General features: G+C 39.6%; 1 protein-coding gene across 9 annotated transcripts in view; it reads right to left on the reverse strand.

Moving 5' to 3' along the window:
- Positions 1-3,997: 3,997 nt before the first annotated feature.
- Positions 3,998-23,462, reverse strand: part of SRRM1 (serine and arginine repetitive matrix 1) — a 29,291-nt gene continuing 9,826 nt past the window's right edge. For 2 of the 9 annotated variants that reach the window (XM_044997448.1, XM_044997457.1), the window contains 14 exons: positions 22,919-23,031; positions 22,022-22,222; positions 21,013-21,213; positions 20,217-20,336; positions 17,641-17,912; positions 16,319-16,399; positions 15,875-15,961; positions 14,746-14,884; positions 14,225-14,266; positions 12,056-12,160; positions 11,139-11,603; positions 9,854-10,046; positions 9,329-9,523; positions 3,998-4,974 (listed from right to left, as the gene is read on the reverse strand). In XM_044997448.1, the coding sequence (XP_044853383.1) occupies positions 4,870-4,974; positions 9,329-9,523; positions 9,854-10,046; positions 11,139-11,603; positions 12,056-12,160; positions 14,225-14,266; positions 14,746-14,884; positions 15,875-15,961; positions 16,319-16,399; positions 17,641-17,912; positions 20,217-20,336; positions 21,013-21,213; positions 22,022-22,222; positions 22,919-23,031 (2,319 nt within the window). In that variant the 3' untranslated portion in view covers positions 3,998-4,869. The remainder of the gene's footprint in view (positions 4,975-9,328; positions 9,524-9,853; positions 10,047-11,138; positions 11,604-12,055; positions 12,161-14,224; positions 14,267-14,745; positions 14,885-15,874; positions 15,962-16,318; positions 16,400-17,640; positions 17,913-20,216; positions 20,337-21,012; positions 21,214-22,021; positions 22,223-22,918; positions 23,032-23,462) is intronic. The other 7 variants (XM_044997449.1, XM_044997450.1, XM_044997452.1 and 4 more) reach the window with 7 other exon arrangements.

A 23,462-nucleotide genomic window follows, 5' to 3' on the forward strand; every position in this document is an offset into this window, starting at 1 on the left:
CGACAGAAGTTTGTCTGTTGGTGTGGGAATAACACCTCCCAGAACAATATTAGTGACATCAATGGAAGCCCTCTTCTCTCAGCATAGCTGCGTGTATGCTGGAGGTTATGTCAGCACAACTACACTAGTCAGGGATGTGATTTCTTTGAACCTCTGACTGTCACATCTATACCCATATAACTTTCAAGTGTAGACTGCCTTAAATTTGACCTCCCCTCCTCTCTTTAGTGAAACTGAAGCAAATGATTGTTAGGGAAGTATATTACAATTTCAATATTTTTCTTTATTCCAGGAGTATCTAAGTCTTTGGTTAACAGAGGCATCAACAGAGCACTGACTGTACTCATGTTAAAAGATTCAGGTTTATTTCATTCATCTTTTAGATTTCTCATCTTAGTTTCAGTATTTTTTACTATAATTTATTTAAATAATTTGAATAAGTTTTGGCCTTAACATAAGCTGTCAATTTCAAGTTAAATTTTAATGTTTATTTTTAAAAGGAAAAATGCATTTAAATTAAATCAAAACCTCTGATTTAAATAAAAATCCCATTTTGTATATATATTTTAAAAATAATCTATTTTTACCCACCCTGTCATTAGCCCTTAATTAAATTCTAGCTCCCACAATGAGCACAGATCAAGACTATTCATGGAATCAGTTATACTATTCAGTTCTTTGCACCACCTGGTGAATTTCAGTTGCAAGTGCAATCTGAATTACCATAGATCTTGGCTAGAGGGACTGGCTACACTCTCACCTCATTCTTAGAAGCTATCAACAGGAGACATCATCCTGTAAGGCCCATTCAGAGAAATTTTGGGCCCCTGTATATTATGTTTGTTATGGTCCCATTCCCTCCCATTTCACCCCAGCCCCCGATCTCAAGGCCCCAGTACATTTTTCCCTACTTTCCTCCCCCTCTCGTCAGCCCTGCATCCATTACTATAACTTGTCCACAAAAGACAAAGCTATTAAACATGGCAACATGAGCCATCTATATTACACACAGCCCCTTACTCCATCGCTGAAGAATGGTCACCAAATACATGAGCAGCCCTCAGGAAATCAGCAATCCTTAATCTGCCCTGGGGTTTAAGCAGGGAAACGCAGACAGACAGAACAGAGCTAAATTTCAAATACTGGGAATGTGTAAAAGCCATGTTTCTCTCCAGCCAACCCCAAGAGATACAGGGCATGGAGCAGGAGCAAGGGGAGGCCTTTGCCTCACCCCTCATAGCAGGAAAGATGCTGGAATTGGGGAGGAACAGGCACTACTGACTGGCCAGCACTCATCCCTGCAGGAAAGAAGCCTTCTCCATTATTCTCACAGGGAGACAGGCGTGGAAGGGAATGAGAAGAGTCAGATAAGAAAAAACCTTAAGGCAGAAAAAACATTCCTCACAAAAAGCACCAACAGCCCCAAACGTGTCCAAGTCAGACCCCTCGACCCCTCAATGACAAAAGACCACTCAGCATATGCACAAAACAGGGACTTGCCAATATGCAAAATCCCCACATCCTTTATGTAGCTGCTAAAGCCTCCAGCTCACTCACCCAGTTTTCTAAACTATCAACGGTGTATTGTCAGTGCTGAATCCCGTGTGCACTAATTGCAGCAGCAGCATGAACTATATGATGCCAACTTCAACTGGGCATTGATTGTTGCTATGCATTTTAAATTCAATGAAACCCCAATGTCAATGTTTTTCAAACCGTTTCACTGCACTACAGAATTCAGCAACATGGGAACCTACTACAGAACTGATGTGCTGATTGTCTCCCAGGACATGGGGCTTTGAAGCAAGGAAGTGAAAACATATTGCTAGAAATGAGAACCTGGAATTTTCCAAGTATGCTCAGTGTTGACCTCACTCTGTGCTCACTCAAATCAAAGGAAGGTTTACCATGGACCCACTGAAACAGTCTTGTAAAAAGGAGCTCTACTGAAGTGTAACAAAATCCACATCCAAGATGTGAGTGAATTTGGTGTTTGTGAAAGTGAAGAAATGAGATTGAGCGGCATACTGCAGGCAGATGATGTGCAAGTGTCCTCATCTCCCTCAATCACAGTCTGTATCGGCCCTGATACTCCAGTCCTAGGCCTCTGCTTAGCAGACTGATTTGTGTACAACTACGTGGGGCTAAGAATAAGTTTTAATGTGCAAAAAATCTTATACTAATGGCTTTGAACACAAAACTCTGCATTGGTGTGGTTATTTTGATTACAGCAGCACCCGAAGTGTGCTAGACACTTTCCAAATGCAGGGTAGGACAGTTCTTGTCCAAAAAAGCCAAGTACCTAACAAATTAGCTTCAGGACATAAAGATCTAAACATGGTAGTGGTCAAACTCAAGAACTTGGATCTCCGTAAGAACATACTGGAGAAGCGTCTAAGGCTGAAAGACTAGAACTTAAAATACTCCTACTAATAAGGTTTATTGATTGAAGATTTCCCTCAAGTTACTTTACGTTTCAAGCCATCCCCCCAACATAACTGGCTACCACCACATCTTTTGGCACAGAATATTCTTCTGTTCTCTGATCTGCTAAATAGAATATTTAACTCCCAATGACTTGCATTTCATCCCTAGGTTTACTACAATGGATGCATTTTCATTCTATCAGAATTCGATATAACTTATAGATTTCTGTGTGATGAATTCTGATTACTCCAGCAACTGAAGCTTATATAAACCAACTGATCTGCCTTTCCAGAAAGGTAGCATCAATCAACAAGACTCCCACGTAATCACACACCATTTGCAGTCAGACTCAGTACATACAGAGCAGTCAAGTCTCATATATAGTGGTTGTAGTAAGTACAGGCCCTGATAAAGGCCCAGTATGAGGCCTGAACTGAAGTAATGAACAAAACTTAGCTAAAGAGCAAAGTAAGGCTGTGAGCTGAAGGCCGGCTCAGTTCACAGAAGCTGGCAGGAGAAAGGCTGACAAACATATATTCACCTAGCAAACTGGAGTATAAACATAGCATTAGAACACATTATAGCACCACACCGTTACAACTCTGACAACAGTGGTAAGAAATGGCAGGGCCAAGATATTTCAAGTGATCACTTGTTGAACAAAACGCTGCACCATTACAAATCCATGGATTAAAGAGTAGCGGTTAGGGGGAAGCAAGAGGATTCAGAGTTGTGAATTATAGGTCAGACAAGCCTGGGCTCAACCAAAGGAGATAAAGTGATCTCAGTTATAAAATACCTACAAAGGAATTCAATTATGCAAGTCAGCATACAGAACATCCTGCACTTATCTTAATAGTCACTCGATTAGCCTCTTTACTTATGGTTCCAGTCTAATCAAATATTTACACCTAAGTAGATGTGTTTTTCACAATTAAGATGCACAGCAAAATTTTCAAAAGAATCTTAGTCACCTAGTTTAAGTCCCATTGGATTTTTGTTCCTTTTTTTAGTTCCTAAATTACTTCTGAAAAATGGGACTAGGCACTTGTGAAAATTTTGCCTGCAATCTAATCAGTCTCAAAATATACTATTTTGAAGGCAAACATGTCCCATCAATATGTTCAAATTACCTGAGCTGGGTATTTGGTTAACTGAATGCTCCCATATAAATGGTAACTAAGGCAATGAAATAAGTTTCCGCCAAATCTCCATTTTGTAATCATACAATACAGCAGCACCTTGCAAAATTCTATTTGCTGCAGCAAGTAATTATGACAAGCAACTAAAGACTTTTTCCATTAACAATCACCAAAGCAAAGAACTATCAGGTAGATTTTATGCCTGGGCTGGTACTTTTGCAAGGCTAGCACAGCACATCAGGAACATCATTGTATTTACAAAGTCAGGGCTACTTCTGCCAGTGGGATAGTCATTTTTAACAAAAAAAAAATCTCATTTTGCATAATCCATCATTTTAGACATCAGTTTTTAACATCTGTTATTTGTTTATCCTGTTTAAGAAGAAAAGGTTTAACAAGTGTTTTCATATAACAATAGCCAACAACTCTTTAAATTTAGAAATTTATTTTGTTTAATCCACAAGCTTTATATAGCTTTAGTTAAAAAAACAGAAAAACAGTGAAAACATGACAATATCCAAAGTTCAGGTCCTTCAGGCTTTCAAAGACATCATCTCTGAAAGTTACGTATAGCACTAAGAAGAACCGCAACCAGACAAGAATCATGAATGGGGCTACAACATCTTTTCACAAACAAAATTTATGTAAGTGTGGAACTTCTCTGGGACTGCTGATAAGGAAAAACTGCCCTTTTAAAAAAAAAGAACAAAAATACAAATGAAATTCCAGTGTTCCAAATCAACTTATTACATCAATATAAACCCACAGTGTCCTGGCAAACGACATGCTTTCATTTACGTACCATTCTAAATTTCTGTTCTTGATTCACTTCAGTGGCAACGACACAGGTAACAATGGAGCAATTATGGCATTAAAATATCATATGTACTTCCCTTGCAATTCAAGTGGTTTCATTTCTGGGCAAGCTTATAAATCACAAAGGTTAGTAGCAATGTAAAACAAAACAAAAAATGAGAACTTTGTAAAAAATTGTACAGGTTTTGGTACATTTTAAAGAAACTGAGGTTGCCAGTCATTTTTAAAAACCTTGACCCATCTTACTGCTTCTAAAAAGTTTCACTCTACATGAAATAATGTCAACTGTCAATGAAAGAATGTCACTAGTACACTGTGGATGTTTTTTGTAATGTAAATCCATGCCTTTTTTACATGGTGAACCTCAACCTAGCAATTATTACAACAAATGTTATATTTCTAAAGCTCAAACACATTTTAGCAATTTGAAATTGAATTCTGAGTACAAACCAAATAAAATGTACATTATATCAAAGGTTTCAGCCTAAGATGGTGGTGACACTTGTGCCTTCCTCATCGACCTCAGTGCCTTCTCTCGCAGATGTTTTTCTAAATCATCCAAGTTATCTTCTGCTTCGCTCTCTGTCTCCTTAAAACAAAGACACAGAAGTGATTATTTCTGCAGGCATGAAGAGCTAGACCAGGTAATAACCATTCTGATACTGCAATATGGCAAATGTAAAATCGTGGGATGCAAAGTGGCTACATTTCTGGAAGGGCAGAATACAGGAAGGCAAAATTTTTGATTAATGTGATATGCTGATGAAACATTTGGGAGAAAACAGGCATGAGCATGTAGTAAAATGGTGTCCCTATAAAAAAAGGTGGTTTAAGATGGGTAGGCCATGAGTGCCCCCAGCTTCCCATTCTTCTTGCTGAAGTAATGGTGACTAGGAACAAAGTTTTAAAGGAGGGGTGGAGGAGAGAACAGGTGACCATCAGCTCTAAGGGGGTCTCCTTAGAAAGTTAGGTCCCACTGGGGGTTGGGGGCCAGACAGGAGGATGCAAATTGTACAGACCTTTGAGGAATCTGGCTGTGACAAGTGGGCAAAAACTGAGAATCCCTGGATGGGTAAGTGGAAAGCTGCAATAGTAGCCAAATGTACCCTAAGAGCTCACTGACAGACCTCTCACTTTTAATTTTAGTATCTAGCCCACTATCTTGAGAAGCGGAACTTCCAAGGCTTGGGAAGATGGAAAAAAAGCACCAAGAGTGAAAGCATTTCCACTTCCGGAGAGAAGTCTTGTGGGTAACTGGGCTTTCAGCTGGACAAAAGAACTGACTAAACTGCATCTAAACAGGTCAATTGCACAGTTGAGACACATTCAGCAGCTATGCCGAGGTTCAGAGAGGAAAGGTTGGGGTGGATGAGGGACTCCAAATTCTATCTCAATAGGTCCTCAGTGGTAGGAAGTCACAGGGGTGCCCCTCAGAGGTGGATGAGGTCTGAGTACCGCACGCTGGCCAGGCTGGTGCTATAAGAATAGCTCTCATTCTTTCCATATGTAGCTTGAGAAGAGTTGTGAGGATTAATGGTACCTGTGGGTAAAGCATACAGTAGGGCATGAGGCCATGGAGATATCAGTGCATCTCCCATAGAACTGAGGCCATAAACTCCCCTTGAGCAAAACAGGTGACATTTGGAGTTGGTCAGGGTGCTGAAGAGATTTACTTGTGGTAGACCCCAGGTTTGCAAAAGAGTTGGAGCTCCCGTTCGCCATCTTGCTAGAAAGCCTCTGCTCAGGAAGTCTGTAGTTTTAACAGATGCTTTTCTGTTAAGATGGGGAGCTCACCTGCATGGAAATACAGCTTAGGGCAAATGGTCTCTGCAAAAATTGATGCTTCAGATCAACATTCTGGAACTGACAGCAGTTTGATACACATGCCGGTATTTCCTCCATGACAGACCAACCACTGATGTGGCACAAGGACTAGGCTTTTGCTCTGCCCTGTTGTCTAGCATTACCCTGACTGAGTGGCCTTGTATGTCATGGTCATATGTGAACCTAACTGCAGCACTGAGATTGGGCCAGATAGGGTGTGAAATCTCTCAATGGGAAGGTAGGCTTTTGCCGCTGTAGAGTCCAAAACAGCTCCTGTGAAGTTTATCTTAGCAATTGGAATAAGCTTAATGCCTTTGTTGTAGTTGTGTGGACCTCGGTACGATTCACCCAGATCAACATGTTGTCCAAATCTGGGGATACTGAGATCCAGATCTCAGAAGCTGCCAGTACCGAAAGGACCTTTCCCAATACCCTTGGAGATATGGAGAGTTTGAAGGGAAGAACTCACTATTGATAGTGGTCTGTTCCTATTACAAAGCACAGGAAATGCTTGTGCGATGAGTGGATGGCTATATGAAAGTAGGTGTCTTGTTGGTCAAGGGTAACAAACCAGTCTTCTGGATCAAAGGGTGGGAGAACTGGAACTAATGTCACCATTCTGAAGTGTTGTGCTAAAAAAAAAAATAGTAGTTCAAGTTCCTGGGGTTGACAATTAGTCTCCACCCTCCATCTCCCTTGGAAACCAAGTAGCTGGAATAGAATCCTTTCCCGGTGAACTCTGTTGGAACCCACTGTACTGTCCTAGGAGGGGGGACAGAACCTTTTGCCTTAAGAGCTTTTTGTGTGAGGGGTCCCTGAAGAAGGATGGGGAGGAATAGAGTGGAAGTGGACAGAGTAATCCACTCTAAGGACTTCCAGTATCCACTTGTCTGAGATAAGGAGTTCCCAGGCAGGTGAATAGTGGGACAGTCAATCCCCCCCTTTCCCCCCACCCCCCCTCAAAAAAAGGGTGTGTGTGAGAAATTGCACAATGGGGAAATCCAGTGAAACGGGATGATTTATGCCCTCGGTCAAGGTTTCAAAAGTGCTTTTTAGAAGGAGGGAGCCAATTAAGAAGAAGGGGTCAGTAGCCTCTCTCAGCTTGCTCCTTCTCCTGAAGGCCTCCTCAGACATAGGGAAGGTGGACTGCTGATGGTACTGGAATGGCCTGGATCTCTGGGCAGGCTGCGTAAACTAAGTTGTCTTTTTATTGCAGGCACGAAGAGAATCCCAGTGAATGCAGCGTAGCCCTGGAATCTCTGAGAGTGTGGAGAGAGGAGTCCATATGATCACTGAAGAACTTGGGTCCTTCAAAGGGGAGATCCTTGACCGTGGACTGTACTTCTCTTGGAAGACCTAAGGGCCGGAACCAGGATACTCTTCTCATGATCACTGCCATGGATCTCAACACTGTGTTGGCAGCATCTAGGGCAGCTTGGAGGGAGGTTTTTGTGACCAGCTGCCCCCTACAAGGACCGATTGAAACTGGTCTCTCTGATCTTATGGCACATATTCAGTTAAGTGTATAAATATTGAATACATGGTAAATGCGTCTTTCACCATCAAGGCCTAATAATTAGCAACATAAAACTGAAGAGAAGCTGATGAGCAGCTCTTCTGCCCAGTAAGTCCAGACTCTTGGATTCCTTGTCTATTGGAGAGGGTCTAAACTGAGCTTGTGGCACCTTCCATTGGCTGCATAAACCACTATGGAGTTATGGATTGGGGGAGAAGGGGAAGTGTACCATCCCCTTTGATGGGACGTAGTACTTTGTGTTAGATCTCTTACAGGTGGGTGGAATTGTGGTTGTGTTCGACACAGTGTACATGCAGGGGACAGTAATGACTCACTAATGAGTAAAGCAACCTTCCCTTGGGGACACCATCTCAAACCGCAGGCAGTTGAGAAGGAACTCAGTGGTGGTGGGTTCACACCTGCCTATATCCCCTAGTTCAGAGCAGAAGAAGGTGTTGTTCCGCACAGGACCGTGAGCACCGCTTTGCAATCTCCAATCAAGAGCGCGCAGGCACATACACATCCTATAGTGGAGTACCAACAGGTACATATACTTGGAAGAACTAGAGATGATCATTCAGAAATGTCAAAAGCAGAGGTTTTATACATTAGAAATTGTACCTAGGTTATATACACTTTTCACTTGGGTATCATTTCTACTATAACTTCATACAAATATAGCACAGAATGTCTCTAGTTTTCTGCCTACAACTAACAAGCAGTCAAATCATACAGAAGGCTGAAATACAACAAAATAGATTTTTAGCAAAAATACAATTTCATTTGCCCCATGAGATTTGCTATTTGGTGTGGATTTTTTAAAGGGACATTCAAACACAAGTTTGTATATTTACAATATGATTTTAACATGTCAGGTTGCTGAAACAAAAAATTATAAATACCCACTACTTATGCCATTTGTGTACTTTCCATTTCTCTCTCAGTGTGGACAAGTCAATCCTGCATTCAGGATCTTAGTACTTCAAAACCTGGGTTGCGAACTTGGCATGAAATATTTATAATGGTAGTGAATACCGCTGTAAAAGCGTTAATGGAAAAATCTTTATGGGTCTGTAGATTTTTAGTTCTTTGTATATTTCACTTGAAAAAAATATAATCCAATATAATAGTTACAATTAAAATAAAATGAAAGCTTGATGTTAGCTTGCCATGGATGTATTTCACTGTGGCCTTTTTTTGTTTTTGTTTTTTTTTAAAAACACTGTTGCTCAAAAGTGTTACCTATTTACCACTTTGTAGAAATGGAAAGGCAATGTAGACAATGCTCATTAATAGCCTCTCAGAAGCAGAAAATGGAACTGATTCTTGGTAGGGGGATGATGGAAAGGAAGAGAAACGGAGGTAACTAACTTCTAACTGGAGTTATTCCAGTGGCCTCTGCCATCCCAAGAAGGGAATATGCAGAGGCGACTTGAACTAAATTTTATAATTTACCCAGTTGTAGCATAATTCAAGCCCTGCCTTCAAATATATTGGCGTTAGAAGAGATATTTTCAAAATCATACATTAGTATCAATTACACTTGTAAATATGTTATTTCATTTCACTCTTTGGCTTTTGAAATCAGATTTATTTAGCCAACCTTTTTGAGCTCTGTCTCTGCTTCTGGGTCTTCCTGGGCTGATGAAGTAGCAGCTGAAGTAACAGCAGCAGCTGCTGCAGCAGCTGCAGCCTTCTCTTTCTTATGTTTTTTGTGTTTCTTGTGCTTTTTGTCCTTTTTATGCTTCTTATCCTTCTTCTTCTTCTTTTTCTTCCCGCCACCTTCCTGGTCAGAATTCTGTAATGAAAAGAAATTCCATATTTCACAGTTGGAGATATGCATGCCAGATTTGTGTATAGGATGATGATGCACAAATAAACCCTCTCTCCTTACAAAGATCATGTGGCCTGGATGTTATGCATGTTTGCTGAATAACCAGTGTGTGTGTTTGCCTATGGAGCAGCTATTGCCATCCCATCATTTAAAAGGAATTGCACTTAAATACACTAGTAAATGAGCTAGAATTGTTTGATCATCAGAAGCAAAACTAGGTCAGAGCAATATGCCACATGATGAAAGTTCTGTAGGTATATTCCAATGAAGTACTATCTTGATTAGAAAACATACCCTTGCAGGGGATGGACTCTGCGTAGGACTTTGAGCCTTTTTCACATGTGGCGGCGACCAGTTAGTGGAGGGGGATCGAGACTGAGTAGGGGAAGGAGGGACTTGGTGTTTCTTAGGTGCTGGCTCAGGCGATCCTGATGCAGACCTGGATGAAGACACCCTTCTCACAGACTGTGGACTTGGTGTGGAAGCCCTTAAAAATAAAAGATTAACATTTAGGACTCCTTGTGCCTTATACAGTACATGCAAACAAGGTAACTTAACTAACAATTACTATGTAACTAACCATGGTGTCACAGGGTAGGTCTACACTGTAATTAGACACCAGTGTCTGGCCCGACTCTGGCTAAGGGGCTGTTTAACTGAGGTCTAGATGTCTAGGCTCAGAGTCCCAGAGCCTGGACTCCAGCCCAAATGTCTACATTGCAATTAAACAGCTCCGTACCCTGAGTCAGCCAACACAGGCCAGCCACTGGTGTTTAACTGCAGTACAGACGTACCCTTAGAGTTACTGCTGATCTACAAATCTGTTCATATTAATCCCTTTACTATGGAGCTAAATTCTATACATTTAGACCGGAATTCTTCAAAAGAATGACAGTAAAAGGAAAATCCAAGATCTAACCAAGCACTGCAGATTGGCAAGCCAAAAAGATACTGCAGGTTTACTACAGATTAGTATCTTGGACAGACAATAGTGTTCTTCTGTTCACCAGTGGCTGTCTTCCCTTCACACCTGATAAAAATTCAACATGCACAGCTACTGTTTTATCACCAGTTCAGACAGGATATTGCATTCAGCTACCTACCTTTCCTGAAAGAACTGATTAAGCTAGCACTGCCATACTTTCACTAGATGTTTAGGTAGATATCTCCCAATATTAAAAGCTTGTCAAATATTAATTTAATAAGAATGTGTCTTAGGTTAGCCCTGTTCCATAGTGAACTTTGACACAGTTCACTAGGCTCTAAACAAAGCTAAAAATCCCTTGGAAGTCTTATTTTGTAATCTGCTCTGGTTTCACAACTCTCAGTGTTCGATGTTTGCCTCTAGTCTGCCTTCTCACTATCACTTTGTCCAAGATGAACCTTTGCAATGCCTCTGAAGCTTTTCCCAACCTTGAATTTTCATATGACAGGAAGTGCCTCTAACAGTCATTTGTCAAAAGGCCCACAGGAACTAGAGTGGCATGAACACAGAATACTGACACCCTTTAATTTTAGGGCAAACCCTTGCTTTATCTATTCCCATTTGCCTATAGCCATAAGTTAATAAGTCCCTTACTTTGTCTTTTTGGGTTCCGGGGTCCTTGACACTCTCCTGATGGGTCTACTGCTTGGAGATGGAGACTGTCTCCGCTTGGGTGAAGATGACGTTCCCCTTCGCAGAGGCGGTGGACTTGCAGAGGTATGAGAAGCTCTAGGCCGTGGAGATGGTGAATGCCGTTTGTTCTGTAGTGGGGATCGGGTTTCACGATTAGACCTGCTGGAAGGAGAACCTTTCCTATGCTTGGAAGATAGCGATGGGGAACGCCTCTTTGCCACGGGAGAACTTCTTTGTTTTGGTGGGGGAGAATGCGAGACTCTGCGCTTGGGTTGTGGAGAAGGTGATGCCCTTCGTTTTGGAGGAGGAGCGGGGGGAGTTGCTGTTCTTCGCTTAGGAGGTGGGGAAGGAGAGTATCGTCTCTGTATTGGAGGAGAATATCGTCTGGGAGTAGGTGAGCGCCTGCGAGGAGGTGGTGATGGAGACCTACAAAACCAACAGAAGTCATGTATTCAGGACAAAGTTCTCACACTAGTTAGCTGCCAATGGCTAAAGATATGCACTTTGGCAAACAGGAAAGATTTTACATTGATCTGTTCCACTTTTAAAATTTTTACAGCAATCTCAAGGAACTACAGCAGAGTATTATTGTATACCCTGCCCAATAGCCATTTCAATATTAGATAAGTGAAATGATTGCTTGCTACACTCGGCACTTACAATGGTTCAACAACTGAACACATCCCCCACCGAAAACGTTTCAGAAAACAAAATTATGATTTTAATTTAAAAAAATGATTTCCCAACAAGAGACTTATTAGCAAAGGGCATCAGTTCCATTAATCATGACATTTGCTTTTTATTGGACAGTGTTACAACTCTTGATTTGTAGAGCTGCCCTTAGGGATTAATAAAAAGCAATAGAATAAAACAGTTACCTTCGGCGAGGCAATGAAGGCGATCTGCGCCGCCTTGGAGGAGGGGCAGGAGAAGGAGAGCGCCGTCTTCTGGCAGGTGGTGGTGATGGACTCCTCCTCCTCCTACTAGAGGAAACAGAAGAGTTGCTTTATTAAAAAAAACCTCATGCCAAATGATTGAATTTTTTTCTGCCATGTCATCTCCACTACAGAAAGCTAAGCCGGTTCAGATACTTGTCTTCCAAATGAGATTCCATTAGATGCAAACACTATCAGACAGCAATTACGTCAAGAGACAAAAAGGATATAGCAAAGTTTGTTTTCTCTGAGAGTATGGGATATAGAAGCTATAAGGAGTTATCAACCTTACCACAGCTCAGTTTTCCAAAGAAAAGAAATTCTTAAAGCTCACTAGACCAAGAAGATATTTATCATACTAGTGGGGATATATCTTAATGGCTGCCCAACTTCAGGTAGACAAACAGAAATTGATTCTAAGCAGGCTTATTCTTTACCACTGGTAGATTTTAACAGTTCAGCGAGAGCACAGGCTAAGAAAACCAGAGTTGGTGCTAAGATACTGCTATACTGCATTTAAAATATTCAGAGCACAAGGGGTCCAGACACCACTCCCATTGAGGACAAAAATTTTCAGTTAACTTATATGGGGAAATCTGGACTCAATGCGTTTCCCCATAACTTCTGAAAAGCTCAACAGGTTTAAATTCTGAGAGAAAAAAAGTGGCTTTTTAGTGACAATGTTCAAAACTTAGTGACAGAACATTAAATATCTTTTTTTGCTTTTTAAAGGCTGCCCTGCACTTTTAGTCAATAGAAACAGTCAGCTAATTAATATTTAATTCAAAATAGCCTTGCTGTATTTTTCCATAGCAAGAAACTAGATATTTGCAGCTAAAGATTGTTCCCCAAGAGCTAAACACGATTTTGTGAGCTGAAAGAATACCAAGTCATCTTCAAATATCACAGTAAGACACACTAAAAATATTCAGCAATAGTAGTTTTCATATTAAATGTATAAGGTAACAGACTAGGAGAAAATGTGTTACACAGTGATATAGAAGGACTTAGCTGAATTTATTCTTTTGTAAAGTAAAGTATGCTGTCCTGAAATTCAAGTAAAACAACTGTTATATGCCACTTTTTGAAGACTGACAAATTCAGTAACAAATGTGCTCAAAGTTTGAGGAAGTTAGTCACATTTCATCTGGCTCAAATTTCGCAAATCATAAGTGGCACCTATGTTCTGGTTAGGTTTTAATCATTAATGACTGGTGTGAATAATCGATAAATCTGAATGATTAATCTTATAGATCTAGCCTCTTAAGTTTAAAATTAGCACTTTTCCTAATAGTAGTGAGGCACCTACTCTTGTTTTCAGCTGACTTCAATGGGCAGTCTAGTGGCAGAGACCATGACAGAATCTGCTATTCTGGCCATGTCTTTGACAAGTCATCACTGGCTTTCTGCATTATACTAAGCTCAGTCTAAAATCAAGTTTCAAAAGAACTGCCTATAAAGCTACCTATGAAAGGTAAGATCTGTGACAAAATGATGAAGCATTCAGCCTGTGAAGTTAAGCACACTACTAAATCAGATTGTTCCTGGACACACAGTGAATATGCATGTAAAAGGGAGAGATGACAGAATAGGAATTTTAGAACCTCCATCTCCGCTTGGTATTTGAGGAGTTAAATAGCTTGATTTTTGAACACCGAGTTCCCCCATTAGCCCATTTTATTTTCCTACCACAAAAACAGCTGATGGCAACATGAAATATCTTCACATACTGCTCACCTCTGTTTCAGAATTATATTTGAGAAATAAAAACACTCAAGCAAAACCTTGCCTGGAAAGCAAAACTTTGATAAATGTTGTATACAGTAATGCAGTTAAGCTTCTAAGGTATAGTATCAGGTTTTTCTTTCAACCAGTTACCCAAACTCTCATTATCTATGGACATAAGGCAGATCTGAAACAATGTCGCTGTTGAAAGAAAAAAAGGCAACAAACAATTTGGATTTCTTGTCCCATTATCTTGCTATTTGAATTGTCTTCTGTGTGGGTGAAGCAGAAGAAAGGGCACCCATGCTCACAATCTACTACAGAAGTATAGTGTTTCTAGAGGAACTTTAAATTTAATCTTAATTAACGGATTAATTTCTAACCAACCTTTTAATCATTGGTGATTGCCACCTCTTTCCAATCTGCATCCTGACAGCAGTGGAGAGAAAAACAAAGTCAAAAATCCCATTTGCCAAAGATTTACTTGATGCAAAGACAAACATGTTTGCATAAGATTCATAAAGTAATTCTCAGCATCTGAGCAGAAGTCAAATTAACCTCCTTGCATTAGCTTGAAAAAAAACCCTTCTGCTATAAACTGTAAGGACCTGGTCCCAAAGCCCAAACAGAATTTGGATCAGGTCCAGTAATAATAATAAAAAATATATATATATAGTGCTGGTATCAAGTTGTTCACTTTCACCTCTAAAATCTAAATTTTGGTGCACAGACCATCTTCTATGGCATTTGTATAGCACTTGGACAAGGGTAATCCCAACTGATTCTGCTGGGGGCCTGCAGGCAATAATGTAATGCAAATCAAGAGATGAGAAGATAGTCCATTTGTAAATTATATATTTTGTCACTGTTAAATACATCAGTTGTGCTGAGCTGAAGAAAGTAATTACCGAGGGGAAGAGTCCTTTTGTCGTTTCCGTGGAGAAGGTGATGGACTATGCGAGTGTCGTCTGCGCCTACCCACTTCACCATTCTTCACATTTGATCTTTTTGGTCGTTCCTCTTCAGAGGAAGATGATGAACCAGAGTCTATAAATACAAAATAATTAGTTACTGAAAAGTGGTATACACACATTGTATTCTTGTGCAATTACTGAGAGGCATATTGCTCTGTCTTCATGCATCTTTTTGCCAAGTTGTGATTTTTGTTTTTAAAAATATTTACAGAGTGTAAGTCAAGGTACAAGATGAGTTAGATCAACTTGTTTAGATACATTTCAAGACAAACTTCTAACATGTGAAGCAACTTTAAGCCTTGCTTACACACAACTAAACCAGTTTAACTAAAAGTTTGTTTCTGATGCAACTGTTACACTTGTCCATGTTTGTGTGTAGATGCTTATTTCTGTTTAAGAGTGGATTATTTCTTAAACAGAAATAAGAGTCTAGACACAAACTTGAACTGGTTTAACAATTGCTTAAAAAAACTTAACTTTAAATTGGTGTAAGTTTGTGTGTATATAAAGCCTGAATTTCAGGTACATGTTGCATTAGATATGCAACTGCAAAATATTGAACAAAATTAGCTAGAGGACAAACTGAAAGATGCTGACTTCAAGAGCATTAATAAAAGCCCCGAATCAATTATACGTAGCAACAGAACTGCAAAAGCAATTCTGATGAGCAAAATAATTTACAAAGTGAAATGTGAAACCAGAAGCAAAACTTAGTATGTACAGAAATATTCCAAGTAATCTAGAGGCAAAGAGGCACTGGTCAGGAGAAGAGGAATGTTGTAACATTCTTTTCAGCTCCTATGAAATCTGTTGCCAATTCTGGGCTAGCTAGCAATGCCCCACAATGCAAAATTCTACTTGTCTGCTCCCCTGGAGTACTTTTTGATCAGTGAATAAAAGATTTTCATTATGGTAAGTGTGATTAATTTGCAATATTGTAGCATACATCAATGAAACGTTTAAAACTAAGCACAATTTGAATTTAGCAGTAGCATATTTGCTACTTTTGTAAACAAATATTTTACTTAAATATCTTATTAGAATTACAAAAATATTACTGTACCAGATGAAGACTGTTGGTTTTGCCTTCTGTACTGACGTCTCTGTTGCACAGAATCTGCTGCAGCCATTTTGCCACCTTTGTCTTCTTCTGAAAGATTTGCACAATTAAGGAACATTTAATTTTTACTTTTGTATCTGCTGTCATTTTATGTTTCTTTATGAATAAAGACAGTTTTTGTTTGTGAAGCAGTGTTGTTAAAATTGATCAGGGGTTTAATTTTTTTGTGCTACATCTTTAAAGGCATCCTTTCTTTGGAGTGTGCATTTTGGCTAGGGTTTTCAAAGAAGCACAAGGGAGAATTAATGTGAGTGGGATGCTTTATGTTCCCTATGCACATCTCTCTGAAAACCATACCTCCAATACTGCTATCAAAGCCACTGGATCTCAAGAAACACAATGTTTTCATACCATTTAAAGGAAAGCCATTGTAAATAACAAACTTACCTGATTCAGACAATTCTACTTTTCTAGGTTTTGGCGCTGGTGAGGGAGACTCTCTTTTTTCAATACTCTTATGTTTAGGTGCTAAAAGACAAAAAAGTTAGACAAATCTAAGAAAAAGTTTAATATGATTTTAAATGAAATTTAATATGATCTTGCACACATGGTTATCGATACAAAATAAGTGAAAGCTTTTCATGAATGATGTCAGTTTACATCTTCATATGAATTTGTGTAGTATACTTTTTAGACTTCAGCTTCCTAGCATATTTTTCTATACAGAAAAGAATGTTGCACTTTTAGATAACATTTGGCTGATATACTGCTATTTTACTTTGAAATTATAGTATGTAAACTGAGTAGAAATTTTGATTTTTTGCCCTAACTGCACAAGGTTACAAAAAATTGTCTTAAAATTGTGGGGTAATTTAATTCCTACTAATTCCATGCAGGTACATGTTTCCTGAAAAGCCAGTACCAGACATTTTATTTAATAAAATTTTAATAAACTATTCAATTCAACTATGATACAACTGAAATGTAGTTATAGAAAAGAGGTGAGAGCATACAATTTATGATTTATTAAAAATTTCAGTATTAAAAACCAGAGACTAAAGTTCAGGGCTGACTACAGCTGGAGATGTACTTAATTTGAATTATATTTTAACTGCTTAAACTTTTTCCTATGTTTGAAAACTGTTTGATATCCCAACTCACAATTGTACCAGCCCTCTGGAATAGAAATTTGATACCACAACCACTTGAAAAGAGAAAACTGCAGCTTGATTCTTTAAAGCGATTTAAGTAAAACTGAGTGCAAGAGAAATATGCAGTGACAAAATTAAAAACCTTGCCTACTGCCCCAAACACAAACACAAGAATCACATGTAGGCCCTCTCAGAGTTGGAAATAAACTAATTCAGAAACAAGCCTCAAAACATTGCAGAAATAAATTCTTACACCAGTTGTTACCAGTTAGTGTTTGCCTTAAAGTATTAGATTTCATAACAACTAAGATCTTCCTGTTCTACAATGAAATATTGCAGGGAGGTCAACTCAGCACTATGTTGTTTTTTTTTTAAATGTCTACCACTATAATCTATTTTTTGTTGCTGACATTTAAGTGTTTTATACTACGAATCTCTATATTGTTAACATTTAAGACCAGGTTCAATAAAATGTCTATTCAACAACTTCTGTACTTTGAAAAGGCAAAAGTTTTGGCGCAGTCCTGCCGTTAGCTAGCAAAGAGTACATAACTATGAGACTGTAAAGGTTCAAATAGATAAAGCGATTGGGGGAAGCACACACTCAGCTGACTATACCTGCGGCTCTGCCTGGAGAAATAGAGCCACGGACTTTTCTTCCACGATTTGACAGCTGAGGAGTTGGAGATCTGCGTGGCTTTGGAGGTGGACTTGCTGGTGGGGAAGGCCTGTGCCTCCGCCTAGGAGGGCTTGCAGAAGGAGACAGTTTACGTGTTTTGCGAGGAGGACTGGATACAATTCTTTTAGGTGGTTTTTTTGGCGGTGATCGAGAGCGTGAAGAGGAGGAGGAAGAGCTACTTCCAGATAAAGATGCCGATGACCGTCTTCTCCTGCAGATACAAAGTTAACATTAATTGGGTCTGATTAAGCACAGTTCACTCATCTGCAAGCATATCTAAACAGCCACATACAGGAGCACTTCCAAAAAACTGGCATATGTTAGCCTCAAATGCTTTAGTATTTCATACAAGAGGAGACTAACACAAATGAATGTTTCAATTATTTTCAAAACTATAACTGAACAATTTGTCTGAAATGTTAACTTTTGTTTTAAATTATAAAATATTACTAACCCTAAAGGATCCAAGAAAATGGCTTGTAGGTGTTGGCTGTTGTGTGTGTGTGGGATTTTGAGTTTTTTAGTATTTAGATGGTTAAGAGAATTTTTCACTCTACAGCACCTTGTTTACTGAACCTCAAAAAGGATCTATTAAAGACTGGTGGGCAGAAATGAACAAAAATGTTACACCAGGAAGCTGAAAATTGCACAAATATCAGACATGTAACCATTCTGAATACATCTTAGCAATATTTTGTAAGATTTATTTTGAAGCTTGTCTTTACTTTATAAACTTAAAGGAGGGCCTCTAGAATTCTGCGGCAAAATTTGTGGTAAGTTCTGTTGCAATTGTGTACCTGCAGAATCCACCTTTGGCTGCAGAATTCCTGAGAACCTGGAAAAAAGAAACCCTACCTTGAGTGAGATAAATATTTGCTAAAAGGGAATTCTAATATATCTTGCCAAAATACACTTTTGACACTTTTCACAGTATTTTGTCTAAAAAATGAACAAATCTTTAGAAAACTCAAAAAACAGTCACCATCCAATTATAGTAAGCCTCAAACACCCAAAATTATTATAGCCAGTAGCGCAGCTAGGGGAGGAGCAGGGCAGTGGCCACTCCCTCAGTGAGCATCCTGACACCTTTTTAATTTTTACTCACTCGGCAGCGCTCTGGGTCTTCGGCGGCAGGCCCTCACTCACTCCAGGTGTCTTCAGTAGCACTGAAGAAAATGCCGCCTAAGCCCCACGGAGCGAGTGAAGGTCCCACCACCGAGATGCCACCAAAGACCTGGAGTGCCACCAGGTGAGTAAAAGCACCACCCCGTCAGTAAAAGCGCCGCAGGAGGTGGCACCTTTTTTTATGCTCTCCCGGTTCCCTCCACTTGGCTATGCCACTGATTATAGCCCCCCTTTTTTTGCGAAAGCTGTTCCAATTTTCCTATTTCAACAGTGCACTGAAGTCACATGGTCTCTGACATGCAAAGTAGCAGGAACAACTTGCTCCTCAGCCACCAAAATTGTTTAAATGATGGCAAAGTTGTAAGTCCCCAAGCAAAAACCACCACACAAGGGCAGACTTCTATAATAAAGTTTAAAAAGCCAGTCTTAATTTGTAAAGTCATGACATAACCAATGCCACCACTATCCACTAAAGGAAGTATCAGAATAACAAACTGAACAGTTAACAGAAACCATCACCATTTATGAATGTTAGAAAACATCCATTAGAGCTTCTTCAAAACAATTTATGACCTTTTGATACTATATCAGACACCTGATTCTAGAACAGAAGTTATTAGCTTCAAAAAGAAAGCGTTAATACTGCAATACTCCAACCAATCCAAAGGGCTTTGTTTCCCTGCTCTTAAGGCACATAGGTATGAACCAAGACAGAGCAACTTTTAAATCACTTAGGCTATGTCTACACTGCCATGGTAAGTCGACCCACGCTCTGCAACTCCAGCTACGTCAATAACGTAGTTGGAGTAGACGTATGTTAGGTCGAGTTACCGCGAGGTCTACACCGTGGGGAGGGGGGTCGACAGAAGAAAAATCTGCTGTCGACTTACCTTACTCTTCTTATCAGGGGTAGAGTACAGGGGTCGACTGGAGCGTGATCTGCAGTCAATGTGGCGGGTCTTTATTAAATTTAAATTGATGGAGATATCCTCTCTCCTAGAACTGGAAGGGACCCCGAAAGGTCATCGAGTCCAGCCCCCTGCCTTTATTAGCAGGACCAAATACTTATTTTGCCCCAGATCCCTAAGTGGCCCCCTTAAGGATTGAACTCACAACCCTGGGTTTAGCACATCAATGCTCAAACCACTGAGCTATCTCTCCACCAATCGACCACCAGTGGACTGATCTCAAAGTGTCCATCTCTGCTGTAGTGTACACCTGCCCTTAGTTTGTATACTATACACTATCAAAGTCACCTGTGGTTAAGTTATCTTTGATACTACAATCACTCTTCATAACTATTTTTCAAGCGAACTAAAGAAGTTTTTAAAACCTTGTGATGTGTCTTTCAAATATCAGATGTTTCATATTTACCAAAAAGGAATCTTACCGCCTCAGAGGGGATCTACTTCTTCTGTGTCTGGGCGGGGGAGGCATGCGCCTTGGAGGACTCCTCCTTCTAGGAGATGGTCGTCGTCTTGGGCTTGGTCTCCTTCTAGGGGAGTAAGACCTGTCACAATCAATCAATGAAAATTCGAAGAATGAACAGCGACCTCCTAAATTTCACAGGATGGAGGTAGATTTAGTCACCAGAAACCAAGTGAAAAGCTGCTTTGTCGCAAGTATATCACACTAAATCAGCGTTTCTGTTGTACTAGAATGTGTTACCATTAAGCTACAAGCAAACAAGATCTCAAATCAACCAAAACCTCTGTACTAATCCACACATTAAAAAAAGATTAAACCTAAATTCTAAGTGTTTTCAGGACCAAACCTAGCTCTTAAAGGAGGTTGTGGGGTATCACCTGGAGCTGCCAAATACCATATTCAGGATTCAGTACCTTCTCCCAGCCCAACTGCCATTCATATCAAGCATTTTCCCCAGATGAGGTGGAGGATGAAGACTAGTGAACATGCTTAGGTGGTGTTTTCCACTCTTCTTCTCCCCTCCCTCTTACTCGGCCTAACCCACTGTCGGCTCATCTCTGGCTGAGGAGAATTATTACTATACAGAGTGGTATTAATGCCTTGGCCTTTATCTCGCATCATATAATTAGTTATTTTTTTCAGAATTTCCAATGTACACAGCTAATTGAGTGTTTTATGGCTCGGAATGGCATTTCAGAGCAGATCATTCAGTTCCTGGCCTTTATCCTCAAGATAAAAGTAAACCCTCATCTTCTTACCTTGACCGTGATCTATGACGCCTTCTTGGTCTAGAATGAGAAGGGGAATGTGAGCGAGACCTTGACCTTGATTTGGAACGGGATGGTGATCTCTGACGAGTCTTCTCTTTTTCTTTCTCTCTCTCTTTCTTTGAATTTCGTTCTGGGGAAATTTCTTTAGTATCTGGTACAGGTTCAGGTTTGGGAACTTTCAGGATATCACTGTTAAAATAAAAAAAACCAAAATATAAGCATATCCCATCTGCAACTACCTGGATTATATTTTAGAAAGAACCTATGACAGTGCTCTCACTAAAAAAAGATTGTGGGGAGTAACACGTAATTAAGGTGTTCATAGCTCCAAATCCTAGTAAAATTCTACTTATGGTCAAAAGATTTAGGTCTTCAACTTCCTGTAACAGATTATTAAAAGTATACTGAATAGGTCCCGTGTTAACTTTCCATAGATTGACCTGACAATGCAGAACAATGGAAACTATTAATCAAGTAGGATCAGTGAAAAATTGATTTGTCAAATGTTCCAGACTGCCATTATTTAAGATAATGCTGAGGCTGTCCAATTCCAAGTGCTGAATCAGCCTTTATCCAGTCTGAAGTCAGAAGCTGAAGGTGGCGCTTGCAAAGCTCTCAATAGATACAGGGAAAATCAAGCCAAACTAGCCTTAATATGCATTTCTTAATTAAATTAAACTTAACACTGCCAAAGGAAAGGACTTAACTAGAGTAATACAACAAAAAAAGTATTAGTGAAACATCAGTATGCACTCAAAGATTTACTCTAATTTCTCCATGTGGAAACATGTTTTATTGAAGACTATGGTGACACATGTAAACTGATCTGCCAGGCAAAAAAATAGCAGCACATTTTTTCAGATGAAAGTGGGGCTGTTTTCTATAAAGATCTAATAGCACCAGGAATTAAAATAACTCCCTTATACTAAAGGGAATGATAATTTCCTATAATAAGCTCATTTCAAGGGGGGGGAAAAAAATCAACTCTGGTACTTGCCTAGTTGATGTCGCCTCTTGAATCAAAGTTTCCTTTGCTTGCACTGAAGGTTCTGGCTCTGGAGTCTCCTCTTTCTTTTCTGGTGCAGGAGTAACACTACGGCTCTTGGTTCTGTGACGAGGAGATCGAGAGTGGCTACGCTTTCGCTCTCTTCTGACAGGAGATGATCTCCTTCTAGGGGAAGGAGACCTTGACTTGCGTCTAGGAAAGAGAGAATTTCTGTTCAAATAATGTACTATGTTAGGAGCAGATTAAAAAAACTAAAGCCACGTATATTTACAGCTAAGAAACTTCATCTAAAAAAAAATCAAACATCCTCTTTCCCCACTGCTAACTGGGAAAGGTAAAAAAAACCAAATAGAGCTATTTTAGATTTTTCAAAAGAACCCATCAGTTAGCAAGACTGGCTTCAGATTTCAGGACTGTCATTAACAATTCTAGGAAAACAGTTTTGTTTGGCAATTCAACCTAATGTTTGCCTTAGATAAACTAAAATTCACCACCACCTGTACACTAAACTGTTATAGCTGCACAAACAAGAAAACCTTACAAATCTCAATCTAAAATAATGTCTCTCTTAGCATAAACACTTTCACAAGATAGCTCAGAAGTTCAGTTATGAGGTCTCAATAAAATTTACCATCTGCTGGGATCTCAGGAAAATCTTTTGTGCTCTCAATGTAATACATTTACCATTACAAGCAATGCCTGTTCCCTTATATACACCACTAGTTTTTTCATCTGCCATTAATATTCCCTAACAAGCTAGACTGGTCTTCCCCTAAAAAACTTCTGTAGGGTCCATTCCAAAGTTTGCTTAATCTTTAGAAATCTCCATTGCCATGTCCCCATTGCCCTGAAGACCAACAGGAATTGTAAGTACAATATTAGTAATACCTTCTTGGACTTCTGGATCTGTCCCTTTTTTCTCTGCTGTCTTTGTCCTCTTTGTCTCTCTTGTCCTTGTCTTCATCTTGTTTCTTCATAGAAGCCAACTTTTCTTGCTCAATCTAAAATACAGTACATTGTGTATTTAAATCAGAAGTATAATCAGACACAGAAGTTATCATAAAAAACATTTATCTTCCTATCTTAATGTTAAGAACTAATGAAAGTGTACTTTCTCACAAGCCCTGGTAAACAATATGGACAAGTCAAAGAAAAATAAAATTAGCTAAAACTGCCTCATCTATTCACAAACATACAAATATAGACTGTTAGGCACCTATCTCATAGAACAGGAAGGGGCCCTGAAAGGTCATTGAGTCTAGCCCCCTGCCTTCACTAGCAGGACCAAGTACTGATTTTTGCCTCAGATGCCTAAGGCCTGGTCTACATTAAGGGGGGCGGGGTCGAACTAGGGTACGCAAGTTCAGCTACGCGAATAGCATAGCTGAACTCGAAGTACCCTAGTTCGACTGACTTACCCGTCCAGACGCGG

This window comes from Mauremys mutica, chromosome 23 (genome assembly GCF_020497125.1).
Source record: "Mauremys mutica isolate MM-2020 ecotype Southern chromosome 23, ASM2049712v1, whole genome shotgun sequence".
Taxonomy (NCBI): Eukaryota; Metazoa; Chordata; order Testudines; family Geoemydidae; genus Mauremys; species Mauremys mutica.